Here is an 18927-nt window from a genome sequence, read left to right on the forward strand (position 1 = left end):
CTGGCCCAGGGAAAGTCACCCCTAACCAGGGCTTCCCCAAAGGGTTTTTCCCCTGATTTGTGCCAAGTTAAGCACCTGGACACGAAGCTGGTCATTCTCCAGGGGGTGGGTCAGCCACACGGAGCAAACTCCAAGTGCAGGCAGGGGGCCTGAGGAGCCAGCTCAGCTGCAGGGAAATACTCTGGTCTTATTCGAAACCCAGCATGCAGCAGGCCCCAGCGGCCAAGGGCCCCCTCATCTGATTTTCAGAGGTATCATTTTATATCTTCTCCCAAACACATTTTCTAAACGGCTTGTGACCAAAGCCATGGTTTTACCTGCCTAAAGTGCAGGCTTAGGAGAATATATTCAATTTATTTCCAATCAAGCATCTATTTATATGTGTGCACGTATTAATCTATTCCTGTCTGCATTTATGTTTCAATGTATAAATGTGTGCACGTATGCTTATATGTATGAATGTGAATCTCTGTGTGTGCATCTGCACATCCATGCAGACGTTCTCTGGCTGCTCAGGGATCCCAGCCTCTCAGCGCCACGGAAGCAGCTCACCCTTCCCACCACCTCTCAGGGTGGCCCATGACTCACCAACAAGGGTACAAAGGCCCGCCCCCTTGGCTCAAGGAAGCACCGGCCGGGGGGTGGGGGTGGGATGGGGTGCAAGCCACGCTGCAGCGCCCCCTCCTGGGGACCACGCAACTGCGCTCCCCCTGAGCCCAGTCTCTGCTCCGCCCCTTCCCAGCCCTGAACGCCTCCTCCCGTTCTGGGGCCGTCTTCCTCAGCATTTCACAGGCGTTGGAAGGAACCCGTCCCAGGCTCGGCTCCGGGCGGCCTGGCCCCAGACGGTACTTTTCACCTACGTGCGTGTGCATATGTAAATTACACGCGCGCGCTTTTGTCTTTGTGTGCGCGCACCTACAGGGAAATCTAGGAGGATCTGGGAGGGCAGACAAGCTGGAGGAAGAGCACTGATTTTTTTATTATTTTATTTTTAAACTGGGGAAGATAAAGGCATCTCAGACATAGGATATGAGAGACCTGCTTTAAAAGTGGAAAATTAAAAGATGCTTTGGATGGAAAAGTATTTTTTATTAAATCGGAGACAGACACAATGTACATGATACCTGTCAGTCATACGCTACGTTTGAATTACATTTTAATAGACTCATGGTCCTATTTACTCCTCTGTACAAGTATTAAAAAAAAAAAAAAACTCAGGTATTTGAATAATCTGTAAATTTTTATTAACTGAGGTTATGGGGTGGGTTTTATCAGAGCACACCCTGCGAACATTAGGCAATTACAGGCAGACTTGAGATACGTGTCAGAACAGATGAAGCAAGCCCCTCAGCCATCTGGGAAACATTAATAATGTAAGATCGCGGAGACCACATCTTTGTTAGGGACACTGGATTCGGGATTAAAATGGAGCCTTGGGCGCCCCCTTGTGTTGCAAAATCAACTCGCAACTTCATTTATTGTATTTGTTTTGTTTTGTTTTGGAAGCTGTAATCCTCCTCCTCGTCACTGAGCCTCAAAAAAGCAATTGTTTTCCCAAACCCGTTCAAGGCCTCTCCAGTCAGTCTTGCCCCTCTCGTCAACAACTTTCAAGGACCCTGTTTGAAAAACAACTCTTATTCACTCCTCGTTTCATTCCCCCTACATTCCATTTCAGGACATTGGCATCCTCCCAATACAGGGCCCATTCCTCCCTCCTTGAAACGTGAACTTGGACGGAGTTCAGTCTCTCCTCTTCAAGCTTAGCGGATGAGCCTATTGACTACAAAGCTCAATTTCTTCCAGCAGCCGTTTCTTCCTGCAACTTACTTGTTCCTGGCCTTTTTCATAACTTAACCAGAATGCATTCCTCCACCCCGCACCCCACCATCGGCTCTTCTGACCTGATTAGTTAACCTCCTGCACCATCCTTGCCATTATTTACCAGGAAAGATGGGACCAGAGACGTAAATAATACAACCCAATATACAACAGCTCAGGCTTAGGTTGGAGGCGGAATTTCATTTGGTGGCCATGAGGAGAAAAAGTATATACATGGAGTGGGTGTGGAAAGGTCATGGGCAGGGAGGAGGCCTCTTGGTGACAGGAGGACTTGGTGGGAACTGTGGCGATTTGTTTACTTGGGTTTGCCAACTGGTCCAATGGATACGGGGTCTGTTTGCACTTGAGCGTCCAACATCCGCTTGGGTCCCTGGAGAAAAATAGAAAGCAGTATTTCCTAATGAAGAGCTGGAATAGCCATTAGCAACAACTGCCATTTATTGAGCACTTACTCTGTGCCAAGTGCTGTGCTCAATAAATACACCTAACTCGCCAGCGGGGGGTAAGAGAGTCATCTCCCACCAGCTGCCCAGGCTCAACGCCCAGTGATGTGACTTTCTAGGTCTGTGAGATCTTGGACAAGTCATTTGTGCCTCCGTCAGTTTCTACATCGTTAAGATGGGAGTGCTACAGCTCATCTCGGAGAACTGTTTGAAGATAAAGTGAGGGCGCAGGTGTGATACACTTAGAACAGCACGCGGGGTGCAGAAGCCCCTCCACAATTACAGCTCCCATCAGTCACCCCCTCTCCTCACTCTCTAACCGCGCGGCCCTGTCTAATTGTCTTAGAAAACCAACCACGTGTGGAGCGGTGTTATTTGTCTCATGGCTCCCTCCGGCCGCACGGAAGCTCTGGGCTGTCTGCGGTGGCCCCAGTGCCTAGCGGGGGCCGGGCACAGAGTAGCTATGAATGGAATGTGGTCACATAAGCTCCAGGAGTCAAGTGCTATCATTACTGTTGTTGTTATTATTTAACCTTTTTCTGTCAAGGGTAATTTACATACAGAAAAATGACCCCCTTTTTGCACACAGTTCTATGATTTTTGACCAACACAGATGATCATGGAACCACCACCAAAATCAAAATACAGAGCAGTTCAATCATTTCCAAAATCCCCCTCGACCCCTTTGGGATCAGCCCCGCCCTCCCAGCCCCAGAGCCTGGCAACCACAGTCTGTCCTCCATCCCTAGACTTCTTCCTCTTTCAGGATGCCATAGCAACGGAATCACAGGATAGAGCTTTTGAGTCTAGCTTCTTTCACGTCGTGTAATGGATTTGAGATTTATCCACCTTGTTGCATGTATGGGGGGTACAATTATGGGTGCCCCTGTTTCACAGCATAGAAAATATAATATAGGGTAGGACACTATAATATGGGATAGTGTGTGTGTGTGTGTGTGTGTGTGTGTACGTAGTGCAGATAGTACATACAGATACTAGTAAAGTACTAATAGTATAGAGTAGTATAATATATAGTATATACAGATGGCAGTATAGGATACTGTAAATCAAATATTGTGTGTGTTTGTATATCTCTCTCTCCAGAATGGTAAATATAGCACAGCATACAGGATATACAGTACAGTATAGTACACCTATATAGTATATATTATGTAGCATATATAATATGTGTAAGATAGCACAGTCTAGCATAGTATGTACAGGGGTGGGCAAAACTAGGTTACAGTTGCTTGCATGGAAAATAATATAATAATTAATCACTAATACAAGAATACCGTGTTGCATATACTCACCACTATAAGCCTACTTTGCCCGCCCCTGTGTAGTATACACAGCACACAGTATGGATAGAATAGATTATACTGTGGCGAAGGACGTATAATCTAGTCTATACACAGACTGCCATGCACTATACGTAGCAGAGCAGAGTGTACATAGTACAGTCCAGGCTAGGCTAATAATATGTGTATCGAGTATCTCCTATATGTAATATGCCGTGTTAGTCTTCGGGACTCTAAAGATGACCAGTATAGTATGGCACATGGAAGGAGAGGCCCTGGGCTATCAGCTCCAAACCTTTCTGGAATGTAGCCCCTCCCTCCCTGCCCCGATGTCATACACCGCCCGGTGCACTGAATTCTGGTAGGTAAGGGTTCCATCAGAACTCTGGGCAAAGCAAAAACAAATCAAACAAAAGAATAAACCCACAGTTGGTTTGGAAATGGCCGAGAAAAGTATGCTGAGGTTCCCATGCTGCCAGGAGCTAGAGCTGAGCACAGAGACAAATATTCTAACCAAACCACCCGAGCGGTGAGCCATGTTCCTCCGGCCTCCCCTTCTTGGTGGTCACTCCCCTTCCTTTGTCATCTCTTTGAAAATGGAGGGGTGCCTTTCACCTGAGGCCCTGGGGCCTCAACTGTATGCTAGGGCTTTCCCTTTCCAAATAGCCTCCAACCGTGACTGTGAACACTACCTCAAGCTGACCTTCTACACACACACTCAAGGGCACAGGGTACACAACAGGATAACATCAATCACACAGCTTTGCTCCTGGGGTCTGAGATTCCTCACTTCGAATAGGATTTCCAGAGATGCCGGTCTGAAGACCAAACCTGGGCCAAAGGAACCACTGCCCTCACCCTCCTCTACCTATTGGATATTCATGGAGCAGAATAATTATGAATGACCAGGTGTGTTTAGGGCGGTGTGCTTCACATAATTGCCCTGACTTTATGGCAGCACGAAGGTGACCCCAGGTTATTCGCCCCACGGCGGGTGTCTGTGTCTTGCTCTCCTGGCTCAACCCACATTCCCCTGCATCCTAGGTCTGATTTCACTTGTTTCTCCTCCTAGTTTATGCTTGACCCCTATCATCTGAGTAATGACCCTTCAGATATGTCTTGTTTGCCAGGATTGACATTCTCCCAAATATGAAACATTTCCTAGTGTTCTATTTCACGTGATCAATCCATGTGTGTATCCATCCATCTATCCATCCATCCATCCACCCACCCATCCATCCATCCAGCAAACACTTATGGAGTGTCTACTATGTTCTAGCCACAACACTGGGAGGACAGTACATCTGCCCATGACAGGTATGGCCCCGACCTTCCCCAAACCCAATCAATTGTCTAGAGGGGGAGGGGTGGAGATGAAGAACCAAATAGGCAGAAATAAAGAACACAAAAGGTTGATAAATTATTTAATGTCTGACTTCCACTCACCCCTGACTGGACTTCCCTGGAGGGAAGGAACTAAGTTTTAGTCACCTGTATACCCAGCCCCCAGGGTCAGCCTTAGAGCACTTTCCCTGGTTTAACTTCTTCAAGACTCCCTTTGGCCAGAGACAAATGTCAGCGCCTCTTGTCCTTCCCTGTCCCTGCCAGCATGTCCTCATCGTCCTTGCTGTCGTCCTTCTAGCCAGACTGACCTCCAGTCCTCTGCTCCTGTCCAGCAGACCTCGGCACCTATCGTCCCTCTGCCCAGGACACATTCTGCCTTCAGACTGCCTACCTTTCCTCTGACGCTCCTCTCAAATCCAAGGCCAGGCTGTGTCCCCATCCTCAGGCTCCCTACACACCTGCCTTCCACCTCCTCGCCCTTCCCAGACTCAGCACCCCCACCCCACCAACCCCGTCCTGACTGCCACCTGCAGACAGCAAGGCCCATGTCCGCCACACTATGTGCACCCAGCCCAGCGCCTGGCACTCCGCAGGTTCTCCATCAACACCGACACATGTCCGGCCAGCCCCTAGCCAATCGGCCTCCTCTCTGGAGGCTGGACTCGCACCCCTGGCCCGAGCGCCCGGGAAGAAATGCTGAAAGATGCACCTACCAGGCCCTTGAAGAAGCCCCCAAGGGACTGCTGCCGCCTCTCGGGTCTCTTCGGGGGCTTGTTGCCGTTCTGCAGCGCGCTGGCCTCTGCCAAGGCAGCCTTGGCGCACGGGCACGCACACGGGGCCGGCTCCTGGGCTTCCTGCTTGTTGCTCCGCTGCTTGGGGGTCTCGGCCGTCGTGGTCTTCTTGTCCTTGCAGGTGCCCTCTTTGCCCTTCTGGTTCGCTCCGGCCGGCTCCGGCGCCGGTGGCGTTCTGGCCCTCTCGGAGGGGTCTGGGCTCTACAGCAAGTGCAAACAAAATGCATTTCAGTGGCTGCAAGACAAGGCTCAGCAGCAGGGGGACAAACACGTTAAAACAGATGTTCAAGTGTTGGACGGTGTGTCTAGGTTTTCATGACTCCTGGGTGAAATGAAGAAAAAAGAAGGAAAAGAAAAATGCTCAAATATGTATTATGGTGCGAGGTCACAGTAGGGAATGTTCATTAATTCATCTAATAATTCGTTAATAACTTCATGCTTTGCCAGCAAGCTTTCTTCCTCCTCCTTCTGGTACTAGAACCCGGGTTTTCCTTGGGGAACTACTCTTCTTTCTCGTCTGTTCCTTGGGATTTAGGCAAAGTAATTACCTCCCTGGATGAGAGCACGTGACTCAGGCCTGACCAGTCACAACAGTGCATGTGATCGGGCTGCTGTGATTGGTTCAGGATCGCCAAACACAGATGAAAAATAGGGATAATCTCAGAGTTTTTCTAAAACAACCAGGAGACAGTCCTGCTCCTTTTCTGTTGGGTTTAAAGATAAAAGTCTGGAGCTTTCAGAGGCACCGCCATTTCCTGGAAGAATCTGCTCTAAACGTTAGCCAACACAGAGGAAAACAGAGGTGAACACAGAGAGAGACGGAGACCACCTACTGATGGCATTGCGTGTGTCCCTGGATCTAGCTGTTCCTGAAGACCACCTTGCTTGCACCAGTTTTGAGAGGGTCTCTGCATTTGCAACCGCATGTGACTTTATTTTTTTGGGGGGGGTGGGGAGTATAACTTTTCTTTATGTCTGTTTTGCTTTCTGGTGTAAAATCATCCTTTTGCTTCATAAAACAGTGATAAAGAGGATAACTGTTTTATTTTTAGTTTCAAACTAACATCCTTTCATGCTAAAGTGAAATGTTTACAATCCTACTTGTTTCCTACCATTTGGAGGGATGAGGATTTAAAATTCAAAATTCTAGAAAATGCTGGGCAAATTATAGATAATGAAAAAATCTATTAGGAAGTAAAAGCCCCTTTCCCACAATTCTCTTGAACTGAAATGCCTGCGGGGGCCAGACAGATAAACTAAAATCATGACCAAGGCTAGGGATAAGAATAATCCCAGGGAGACTTTATTCCTCGAGTTGTGAAACCGACATAGGGCCAAGGAAATACTTCTCTAGTGTAAGGAAAACACTCGATCAAGCAACGCTGTCTTTGATGTTGGGGAGACAATTTGGAGTAGTGGGGACTGTGGTGAACTGGATGTCACATGCCCTGTCTTAATAGTTGCTCATACCCAGCTGAGAGATGCTATGCAGAATTACAGCCCAGTGTTGTCAGACCTGCCTTTTTTCGAATGGAAACTTAAAACTGAATTTTTAAATGCGAAATATGTCCATTCTTAAATACTGACTTGTGGAGTGTTAAAGTTCTATTCATGGTAATCAACCACATTTGACCTACTGGATACAGGCTGACAGGCTCTGATTCATGAAGTCGGGTACTGTCCCCAGGTCCAGAAACTCTCTGACAAAGTGCCTGTTTGACTGAGAAGGTGGCAACCAGAGAACTGTCACTCACACCCGAGGATTAAGCACACCCCTTAGACAGAAGTGAAGGACAGAGAAGGTTCCCCAGTCCTGAGGTCCCTGCAGGTGCCCCCCCCCCCCCCCGCGAGAGGGCAGAACTCCTCTCCGGAAGCATCAGTCCGCCAGCCAGTGCACCGGAGAAGCTCTCCTGCAACCTCGGCTGTTCATATTTCTGTCAGGTCCCAGCTGCGTAAGTTGCAGCAAATGCCAAGATACAGATGTTCAAGCACAAGGGACAGCCCCAAGCAGATACTCGCCTCCGAAGGGGCCAGAGACTCCCACCACGATGCTCTTCAGCTGGACCAGAAGCCAAGGACCCTGTTCCAACAGCTCATTAACTGCTTTGGTTGCATGGAAGATTTTAAGAGGCGGTGAGCAGCTAAGAGCTCAGTGTTTGGACTCCAAGGGACCTCAGTCTAGGGTTGTTGCATCCTTGCCACGTGGCCTGGAATATATTCCCATCTCTCAGCTTCCTCATCGGTATGGGGGTATTTAAAGAACTCAGATCTCAGGGCACTGGGAGGACTGATGGAAAAACCTGTACGACATTGTCTGGCCCACGTGAAATGCCAAACACCAGGGGACCAATCGTCCTGGTTGGTCTGGGAGCGCGAGGGCTCCGGGACGTGGAACCGATAGGTTTAAACCCAGGCATGTTCTGAGCACACGGGTCATCCTGGTTTAATATCGCCAGAGGTGCCTCTTCTGGGGAGCCCATGTGGATCCGTGTGCCGAGTCCCGGTGGGGCACCCAGGAAATCCTTGTCGCATCGAGCCCCCTGGGATGTGGAGGCCGGGGGTTAAAGGGAAGGAAGGTGTTCTCTACGCGGAGAAGAGGGAAGAGCATGTGTGGGGGCTCTGGAATAAGAACGAGCGAGGACCCCGGGCTGGCCCACGCCCCTGTCTGCAGAGCCCCAGGCAGGGCGGATGCGCATGGACGGCAGGCGCGCAGCGGGCTGGCGCGGCTGAGCCCCGCACTGGAGACAAGGCTGCAAAGACCCGCGAACGTGACGGTGGAACCCACCACCGAAGTGCGTGTACAGGTCACTTACTTGGTAGCTGGAGTCTTTCCCATTTATTTCTTCGGAGTGTGTGGTCCCTCCATCCCCTTTCACGGACTAAAATAACAAACAGACAACGGCCTTTCAGCTACCATAACGCAAAACGGAGGACGCAAAGAAAGCTCTGATGGGGGCGGCCATATCCTCCGGGGCTGCGATTCCGATCAGGACAGACAGAAGCCCAGGCGCAAGCGGATCGTTTATGAGCCACACAATTTCCACGCAGTCTGCACCCAGCGTCTAATTCAGTTCAAGGGGTGGGCTCCCCAGGTAACAACAACAACAAAAGTCTTACGCTCTGGGGTTACGTAATTCTGGGATAAATAAATGATGGTGCAAATACCAATGTTGGAACCAGGAGGGGTTTGGACGTTTGAATGAATGCATCAGTGGACAGACAGGTGATCAGAAGGTCCAAACATCTAATTTTAAAGGAAAGAAGTACCCGGCGTTCAGTTATAAGATACGTGAGTACCAGGCATGGGAGGCACAGCGTGACGCCTGCAGTTACCACTGCTGTCTGACATGCGGGAAAGGTGTTAAGAAAGTAAGTCCTAAGAATTCTCATTGCAAGCAGAGACATGGTTCTTTTCTCCTGCCATTTCTTTTTCTTGTACCCGTAGGAGACGGTGGCTGTTAGCTAAACGTCACGTGGTGATCATTTCACAATACATGTAATCAAACCTTTATGCCGTATACCTGAGACTCATGCAGTGATCTAGGTCAACGACATCCCACTAAAAGCGGAAAATATAAAAAGAAAATAGACGAATAAACAATTAAACCATTGGTGGCCTTCCCATGGTGACATGTCATGGTCCTTCCTCCCTCCCCTTCCTTTTCTCTCTCTTTCCCTTCTTCCCTCTGGGCAGAACTCTCTTTCAGAGACAAATTGGATAATTCCTGCTGGGATCTGTATTAAAAGGACGATAACCCCAGAAACTTATTTTTTCCAGCTGTCAAAAATAGCAGAGTTCCTGTTAAAGAGACTACAATTCTTTTAGAGACGAATCCTTTAAAAAACAGCCTGAAGACGGTTAGGTAATCTCAGCGATTTTCCAATGCAGCACCAAGCAACTTTCTCCACGGAGTTAGGTTTTGTCCCTGAGCGTCCAAGGGGAAGCATGTCAGGACGCCCGGCCTGCGGCGTGGGGATGGGTCCAGGCCGCGACACCCAAGCCTTGCATATGAATAGTGCCATTTTCTATTTCTTTTGCTGTGTCACGCATCCCTTCAGCTCGATACCCTGAGGAATCTTAGAACCATCTCCAGTATATATGCCTCTTAGACATTCAGAATTCTAGGGGAGATATTTGGTGGTCAGTTGACATTTTCTTGAAGGGAATGAAAATGTATTTTGTTGGAGACCAAATCCAGTCGAAGTGGAGATTTACAAGGACTGGGGTGCCCTTTTAATTTAGTGTGAGTGTGTCGGCAACAATATTTACCAGATCAGTCTCATCACAACACCTCCAAGGGACAGGACCTGCTAGAAATTTCCAGGATAAACAGAGGCTGTGTGTCCAGACTTGGTGTTTTGCCAACATGCGCACCGGAAATGAAATTGGGCAAGTCAGACAAAATCACATGGTGGACGTAAGTCTCATTTTAGTGACAGGTGCCTTCAGAACACTGGGTCCAAGCTTTATGCCACTCAGGCATTAGGTCCTCTCTTTTGCTTTGTCATTTCAAGTAAGTGTAATGTCAGGGAGCCTCAGGTGAGCCCAAGACATAAAAATGATGTTTGCACGGAAAACATTACTAAGAAAGAACCACCAAAACGGAGCTATGGTTGTTCTAGCTGCCTGTACTCTCAAAGAAAACCAGCCCCCAGGGGCACAGGGAGCAGAAATAACATGAGAACAGGGGGAGCTTTAGAAGCAACAAAAACTGGAGTCTGGCTTTGCCAGGTAGCAGCTCTGTGACCTTGGGCAGAGGGCTTAAGCCCCAACTCTTCGTGCCCCCATCTGTGCAAGCAGGGCAGGGAGGAGTGTTTGCTTCACAGCGTTTTTATATTAATAACTGAGTTGATGCGTGCAATGTGCTCATCAGCACAGTGCCGGCCACGCCATTTGCACGCAATAACTAAGTAGTAGCTATTATTATTATCACTATTAATAACGGAGCAGTGCAAACTCCCCTGTAAAGGCAGAGAGGAAGGCACGTCACTGGTGAAGACAGAAATTGCCCAAACAAATGCTGCTTTCAGAAACCTTTCCTTGAAGAGCAGCTCAGTATTCAGATTTAATACTCACGAAAGAGCTTGAGATCAAGAACTTGGGCTAGAAAACTCCTGTTTTTTGTTTGTTTTATAAGTACGATTACAAACTGCGTTCTTTGTTTACTTCTTGATAGTACATTTCAAGAGGTTTTCTTCAACCTATCAGATTGAATGTAATCAACAAAACACTTTGATTTCCTGGCTGTCTCCTCATTGGGGCCCTTAATTTGCTCAGTATTGAAGCTCACCATCTTTCTTACCTAACAGAGTTTCTTACAAAACGAACGGTCTAAGGAGACTGGAGGGGACGGAACGGAATGATGTACGTGACATGAGTTTGGAGGAGGAAAGTACTTTTCAAGGACAAGGTGTTATTACTATTGAAAAATGGTAAAGCTGTGTCTCCGTGTCTCCCTCTAATGCCTTTATGATTTCACCTGCCTGCATGGTTTGTGGGGACAAGAATACAGTTCTCTACCCACTCGCTTTATAAAAATATACTAACGCTTCAACTATCCAATTTCTTGACATACAGTTGAATTAATGTATAGAAGAATTTTTTTTTTTTTAAATTTAGGGCATGACAGGTGTCTTAGCTGTTCCTTGCCATTAGTTTGAAAATCTGCAGGAGCCCATAGGGTTTTTGTGGAGTGCTATGCTACCCATGCCGAATGCAATGAAAGGACTTATGTGACTCTGTTTTCTTTTTCTTGAAATAAAATTCTTTGAAAAACTGATGTTCTTCCTATTTTTACTTTTATGAGGTTAATTTCTGGGAAGAAAAAGCTCTCTTTCAAAATGAACTGGGCAATGCGTTTATTAAAAATAAAAACCCAACCAAGAGTCCCTTTGTCATGGGAGAGTAACTACAATACCTGAAGGAGACCAGAGAGAGGCAAAGACAGGAAGATAGAAAATCAATGACCTGATGAATAGAGACACAGACCACAAAACAAGGGGGATGCATTTGAAATTGAGTTTTCTCTTAAATCAATGATATTTTTTTAAAAAAATCCTATATTTTGTAACACTATCTAAAATCAGTTGAAACATTCCCTTATTTTGCTCAAAAAAGTAAAAAGCCCATAGTGAGGGACCAGATACTCTATTTTCAAGCCCTTAGAAGAGTATTTCTTTCCCTTCCTGCATAAATGCAAAGACTTTAGATTGGTTTGGAAGCCATGAACTGTAACCTGAAAGCCTTTCCCCACCTTAACTGCTGAAGCTGACTTCCAGGGGTCTCCACTAAGGGGGTACTAACCCAGATGCATACAGGTAGGCACACAAAGGTGTTCATGCCGGTTGGTGGAGCAGCTGAGATCTTGTGTGTAAGGCACGTGGTGTGTGTTCACTGAATATGGCAGAGAGTTAAAAATAAATGTCTGTTGTCCTCACTAGGCTCTATTCTCCAGGAGGACAAGAACCATGTCTGTCGAGGCTCACTGTTGTATTGCTATTGCCTGGAATAAAGTGGGCGCTCAATAATTATTTGTTCAGTAAGAGAATGAATGAAACGCAACACATTGGATACAAGCCAATTTGCCCATCAGAAGAGTGATGGTTAATCAGAGTGTGATAAATCTGGACAATGTGACTCAATGCTGTTGTTATAAAGAATGAGGTGGGTCTATAGCAGGGGTTGCGAACTCAAACACCCTCAGATATAGAGCCAGGATCGTAAATGAGTGAACTGGGCTGGGTGTGACAATGGGGAGTAGTGGGGATTGTGGTAAACTGGAAAACCCAAGTTGTCTGTGGATTTGAATTCATCACACGAGTAATATAATGTTATAATGAACACAAAACAGCATGCACGACAAGGGTCATTAGGATATCTGGAATTTTAGGGGAAATTCCAACAAACATGAAAGCTTTGGTGTTTAAACGTTAAAAGGAACAATAGTCAAGACCCCAGGCGCCACCTCTAATCAGGTAATAAGAACAATGGACATTGGGAGACCTGACACCAGGAATCCCCTGAAGACTGCTTCAGAAAAAAACGTGCCCTCTTCTGCCTTTACCTGGCCTATGGAAAATCAGCTCCAAAGGACTTTGGTTTCCAATTTTGTTTCCCTAAAAGTTCAGATGTACCCAGTTTCCACCGTGAGAAAACATAACCAACGGTTAGCTCTGGAGGATGAATCTAAGCAATGTGGGGCCTCATGAGAATTGAAGGATTTGTTTTGAATGGCTGAAATGTCTTCCCTGATTGATTTGGAGTGTCTTGTATTTTCCTCTCTTTTACGTGAAAAGTATCCTGTGGGTTATTTGGAAGAGAAAGCCACTCTGTTATTGCATCTCTCAACTCTTTTCAAAAACAGGGTAGCTGGATCCCATTCAGCGCCAGGAGGAGCTACTTGGGACCCCATTTGTAATGCAGATGGCTTGCCAGAAACAGGCTCAGTATTCTCTTCTTCCCTAACAGCGTTGGTTTAAAAATCTCAAATCTTGATCCCCATTTTCAATGCCCAATCGCAGAGTTGGTGGCCAGGGCAATAGATGGGGTTCCAGCCACACAGGTCACCCACCCTTTTCCCTGCGCCTCGTCCTCCATGGGAACCCAGCAACGGAGGAAAAGGCTGCCTGCCAACAACATCTCACGCGTTCCTTCTCACGCATCTCTGCGCCCCCTGGCCAGGGTAGGGTGTTGTGCTGTTTTGTTTTGCAGACAAGGAAGAATTCAACAGTTAGAGTCGTTTTCTTAAAGGATTAAGTTTTCCAGTACTCCTGAAAACGAAGGCACATGCTAATGGAATTCTTGTTTTTCATTCAAAGAGAATTAAACCAATGCCCTTTCATATGCATTTTTGGTAAGGTCCCCTTACCCTGAACGTGAGGATCTCCTCATACACATTTTTGTGCTTTGTCTTCCGACTGCTTTGGAGTTTAGTTCATTATATTATTTAAGTTCTTGGATCTTTGGATAATGAACGTGCAAGACTCTTCATCGACACCGTAAGATGCCTTCCCATATTCCTTCCGTTCCAGATAAACTAAAACCGTGGCAAATTCACCACCTCAGCTCTAATATTCATGATTAGAAGGTTATGTTGCCAGGTTCTTATTTCACTCATCTACAGGTTGGCTTTGTCCAAGTTTGTGGCACTTACATGTCCCTTTCAGAATTTTTCCAACATCGATATGTAACTTCGACGATTTATTACTTAATCCTTTAAAAACGCCTATGTCCTTTTTGTCGGTAAATGTATTTGCAAAGGTCGTCATCGGCAGCCGTCCGTCTCGAGAGACGATGGTGTAGCTTCTTAAGAGTCTATCTGCACCGCCGAGAATGGCTGTGCAGTCCGACTCGGGAGTGACACGGTATCTGTCTCCTCCCGTGTTGAATCGACATCTTGCAATGACGCTGGAGTGTCCTCTCCAGTGAAGCTGAAGCTACAGAGCCTGGGCAGGGTGATATGGAGGGTCTGCTGTTGCCCATGCAGCAGACCATTTGCAAAGGAAACTGCATATAATTGCCAGGAGGACAGAAGCAGTATCATGTGCCAGAAACAGGAGGAAGACTCTTTGAAAAGAAAGAAAATGAGAAATAAGCAACCATATTAATTTCTCGGTGGCCACTGTTGCCTGCCCACACTCAGGACTCAACAGTGGAGGTTAATGAAAGGTTACAAAATATTGGCACTGACCTGACACTTTCTCTACGATTGACTCCAAAGCATAAAAGGGAATTTTCGCACCGCCCAATTCACACGCATGTATCCTGCCTACCAGTGTATCTCATACGCGCGCGCGTGACGTGGGTCTTCCCTCTCGGGAGCTGAGCCAGGCTTTTCCGCTTTTCCGTACCGGAAGCAAGTGGCTTACCATGTGTCTGAGAAACGCCATCAGGGAGGGCCTCGGTGGCCTGCGTTCTTCTCTTTTGAGTTTTACTTCCGTGGGTTCAGGGCTGGCCTCTCCCTCTTCGTTGAGATCCACTGGGGGTAAGGCAGAATCTACTTCCTTGGACTTTGTAACCTCTACTGGTGATTCACACGCTGCCTGGATTATTTTGCCAGGTAATAAGACAGTGAAAAAAAAAAAAGGGAACGTTTCCCCCAAACATGTTTTATAAAGCGGGGTCCTGGTTGCCCCTCTGTGCACCCAATGGCAACGGGCTGGAATCTAGGACCAGCTGTATGGAGGCACATGTACATCTTCAAGAAGGAGTACTTGTTCTGCACTCACGGCCGATTTCTGGACCACTGCCGAATAGACTGACTTGCGGGCAAAATCCCTGCCCCATGAAGGTACAGGGTTTAGACTGGAAGTCCCTTTTGGGGACTGCCTCTCAAAGCATGCTCAAAACCCCTTCCATCCAGAAGGCACACCTCTGTGGTCTGCCATGAAGGTAAATTATACCTGCCCTGTGTACAGACGGGGATCATCGTTCCCTTAAGAGTCCAGCTTTAGAAATGGTAACCATGGTAACTTCTATTCCACATCCTAGGTCCCCACAACTGTGGAGAGACTGTCCTCCCTGCAGAAAGGATAAGGGGAAAGCCAATCCATGAATAGGCTCCTCGCTAACTCATTTTCCACTGCACCCCGACCAGTCATTTGCCCTGGTTGCTTGGCTGAAGTTCACGCTTCCAGGAGAGAAAGGAACTTGGCGTGAAAACTCTGGCTAAGTTGTTTACGGCCCCCAGCAAGGTGTCCAGTGAGCTCAATGTCCCTTGAACATCTGTGGTGGGAAAGGGGGCGCAGCCATGGGACACAGCCCAAGGTCTGATTCACCTGCACTCTGACCCCAATGTGTATTCTTTTGCGGAGCCTCACATCTGGGGGCAGTTTCTGCAATGGCTTCTGTCCCTGCAGTAGGACAGAGTTAATGGGCCCGGAGAGGGTTTTATAATTTCTGTTTGTTTGTTTGTTTCCTCTGGCAGGGATCCGTGGACTACTACCAAATCCATCCCTGAATCTGTTTGGGTATGGCCTCCAAGCTGAGAATGGGTTCTACATTTTCAAAGGGTTGTAAGCCTTTTTTTTTTTTTTTTTTTTTTTAAAGATGAAAACCAGACAACAGAGATTGTATGTGGCCTGTGAAGTCTAAAATATTGGCTCTCTGGCCCTTGCCATGACCAGTTTGCTGTCCCCTGCCTCAGAGGGAAGGCCCTTTGCATTTGTTTTTCCTGGGGCCGGACCCCAGCATCCTCAGACTCTTTCTTGTGCTTGCTCTTAAGGAGCAGGAGATGGGAACTGACTTATCTCCAAAAGCACAATGTGCTTCCTCGTTCTTCAGTCCAGAACACACCATTGGTTTGTCAATGACCCAAATGGTCCAACTGAGAAGGACCCTCCCTCTCTGGGCTGTTACTCACATAATGAAATGAGCCGATTGGATGACAATACCTTCATAAGTCAGCTTTATCTGATTGCCAATGGTTCTGCTGCGGGGTCTTCCTTAAGGTTGACAGGTGTCAGCTCATACACCCCAGGCCAGAGTCCATTCTTTAAAAAAAGGACTCCCAAGAAATTGGCTTGCAGCAGCCAAGGAAAATCCAGTGTGGAAACCCAGAAGGATCTGAGCTAAATTAGGAGCTTATTTGCATATTGAGACATAAGAATTTCATTTTTATTTGGATATTTTTTTTTATTTTCTTCCAGGCCATGGCCTTGGAAAAGGTTGTTCCTTATTTAGAATATATGATTGCATCTGCATGTTTTAATGGACATAATTAAAACCAGATTTGTGCTCTAATTTAGAATTAAATCTCCCTTGCTTGGGGTCAGTAGGGAATATTAGATGTTGCATAATGACACACTTTTTGGAAAAATATATTTTCACTTTTTGCCTCAACTATTGTACCATACTTACACTTAAAATTTGGTTTGTATGGTTTTTACTAGAACAGTGAATTTTGGAAACTGATTTATAGCCAGTTCAATTTCCTCTGCATAAACTTCATGTACAACATAGTAATATTGGTATTAAAAATTTTTTTTATTTTAGAATCTGTTTTAGATTCTTTCTGATTTGATTCATAACACAATTATTTGACTACAAAGATCTTGTAGAGATTTTATTTTTCTACCCACTAACTATTCTCCCTCATTCTTTTCACAACACTTAGTGTTGCTTTGGGGGGAACACCCCCCCCCCAACTTTAAGAATATGTATTTTGAATGAAGCCAGTTGAACAGGTCTAAGCCAATCAGCATAGTCTAGCTCCTTGACCACATGAGTTGGGGTGGTAGCATGTGACAAAATGCATTATTTTCCTGATTATTCACTCCCTCTTTCTGTAAAAAAATTAAACATCTGTGCTCATTGTTGTGTGACTTGCTTTTTGGCAAATGGAACATGAGTAGAAAGATGGAAACCATGACTAAGTGCAAGTTTTTGGAGCCACTTCAAGGTTCACTCATGCCACTATTTTCCCTCTGCCATTTCAACCGTATGTCCTTATCGAGGGGGCTGCTCCTTCCATCTAGATCTCAGTAGGAAGAGGCCATGAGGATCACCCACAGCCAATTTCTAGCAGACATGCAGCATGAGTGAAGAAAAAAAGCCTCTTTGCTGCTGAAAGCCAGGGAAACATGGGGCTTGCTTGTTACTGCAGCATAACCCAGTGGAGGCTGACTAATAGAGCGTGGGAGCCCCTTGGAGCCAATGAAAGGGAAAAAATTCGGCACCCAGAGGGCTTGTACTTGATCAGTCTCTCCTTTACTGTGCCCTGGGTGATATGATGAACCATAGCCAGTCCAGGAAGGCTGGGCCAAGGGAGAACCCTGAGTCAAGATTTATTTGAAATGAATTCTACTTCCTAGTGATGACGGCCAATAAATACCATTTTCTTTCTTTAAATCCAGGATGGGTTTTCTTTTCTTCCCCCACTTGGAACTGAGAGGCTATTTACTAAGAGAGATAAACAACAGAAACAAGAAACACCTGTTTTCTTGTTCTTGTAGGTCATTGGGAAGAAAAGGTGTTTTTCACATTCATTAAAACATTAGCTCAATTAACTAACAGCCTACAACTGAAATATTCCATAACTGCCGTGGTCAGATAGGTAGATTTTACTTCTGATAGGACCAGAAATTCCTTCTAGGAAAGCACTCAACTTCCATGGGCATCAAAAGTCTCATTTTTCCTTTCATGAAAAACTTTAGGGAATGTTGAAATCACTCTCTGGCCTTTGCTTTTGTTGAGAGACTGGAAGTTGGTGTTCACCCCAGGTGAGTGCTGGGTCAGCTGTGAGATACACACTTTCCTGGGGAAACGCAATTACTGATTATGGGGACCCCTCAGGCATCCTGTTATAACTGAAGATGACTGCAGGGGGCAGCATTGTTCCCCTGCCAAAAGCTGAACTCCGCAGGGTCAGCAAGTCCCCAGCCAGAGACTATGCAAAGCAATGAGTGTGGCTGTGTTCTAATAAAACTTTACTCGTAAACACAGAAATTTGAATTTTGTATCATTTTCAAGCGTCACGAGATATTATTTTTCATTCGATTGTTGCAATCATTCAAAAATGTAAACACCATTCTTAGCTCATGAGCCATACAAACACAGGTGCTGGGTCACACCTGGTCTAGGAGGTCTAGTTTGCTGACCCCTGAATTACTGAGTTCCTTCTTCCTGCGCTTTGGTACTGAAGTACAGACATCACATGTGTTATTCATTTAATTCTCACAAGAACCTAAGGCCTCGGTAAAATTATCGTGGCCATTGAAGAGATGGGTAAACTGAGGACCCAAGAGGCGGCACAGCCTGTTTTAGCCCCGTTCCCTCCAACTAATGGGCTGTTAGAAGATAAAATCTTGAAGCTCAAAAACAGAAACATTATTGCTGGGGCTAAGCCATTTAAGGCAATTTTTAAAACGCTTCTTTATTTTCTTGAGAAAATCCTGTGCTTTCTTCCATTTCTCTGTCAGCATTGGGGTTTATCTGGGGTATCGATGATTTAATTCATGTATACATGTTTGTCTTAAATGTCACACTGGAAAGCTGCCCGTTAGAGATTAACACTGTGTCACGGTGTGTGTGTGAGGTCCGAGAGACTGGGCAGCAGGCAACTACCAACTACAAATGTCCGAAGGAAGTTTCTCTGCAAAAATCTCGGGGCCGCAAAGCGAACGGCTGCTCCAGGTTTCACCCACAGCTTTGAGTGTAAAGTTCGTGGGGAGAAGACTCATGGAGCTCCTTCTTGCAGGGTCCCAGAATGG

The 18927-nt window shown here is 46.4% G+C and overlaps 1 protein-coding gene across 1 annotated transcript in view; it reads right to left on the reverse strand.

Annotated features, from left to right (window-relative positions):
* Nucleotides 1-1221: 1221 nt before the first annotated feature.
* The window catches only part of BCAS1 (brain enriched myelin associated protein 1), a 63186-nt gene continuing 45480 nt past the window's right edge, over nucleotides 1222-18927 (reverse strand). The window contains exons 10-13 of the mRNA XM_090286588.1: nucleotides 14587-14756; nucleotides 8532-8597; nucleotides 5641-5919; nucleotides 1222-2209 (exon numbers count right to left, since the gene is read on the reverse strand). Coding sequence (XP_090142714.1) covers nucleotides 2135-2209; nucleotides 5641-5919; nucleotides 8532-8597; nucleotides 14587-14756 — 590 coding nt within the window. The 3' untranslated portion in view covers nucleotides 1222-2134. The remainder of the gene's footprint in view (nucleotides 2210-5640; nucleotides 5920-8531; nucleotides 8598-14586; nucleotides 14757-18927) is intronic.

The sequence above is a fragment of the Furipterus horrens genome, unplaced genomic scaffold, assembly GCF_987537825.1.
Source record: "Furipterus horrens unplaced genomic scaffold, mFurHor1.1.pri manual_scaffold_8, whole genome shotgun sequence".
NCBI lineage: Eukaryota > Metazoa > Chordata > Mammalia > Chiroptera > Furipteridae > Furipterus > Furipterus horrens.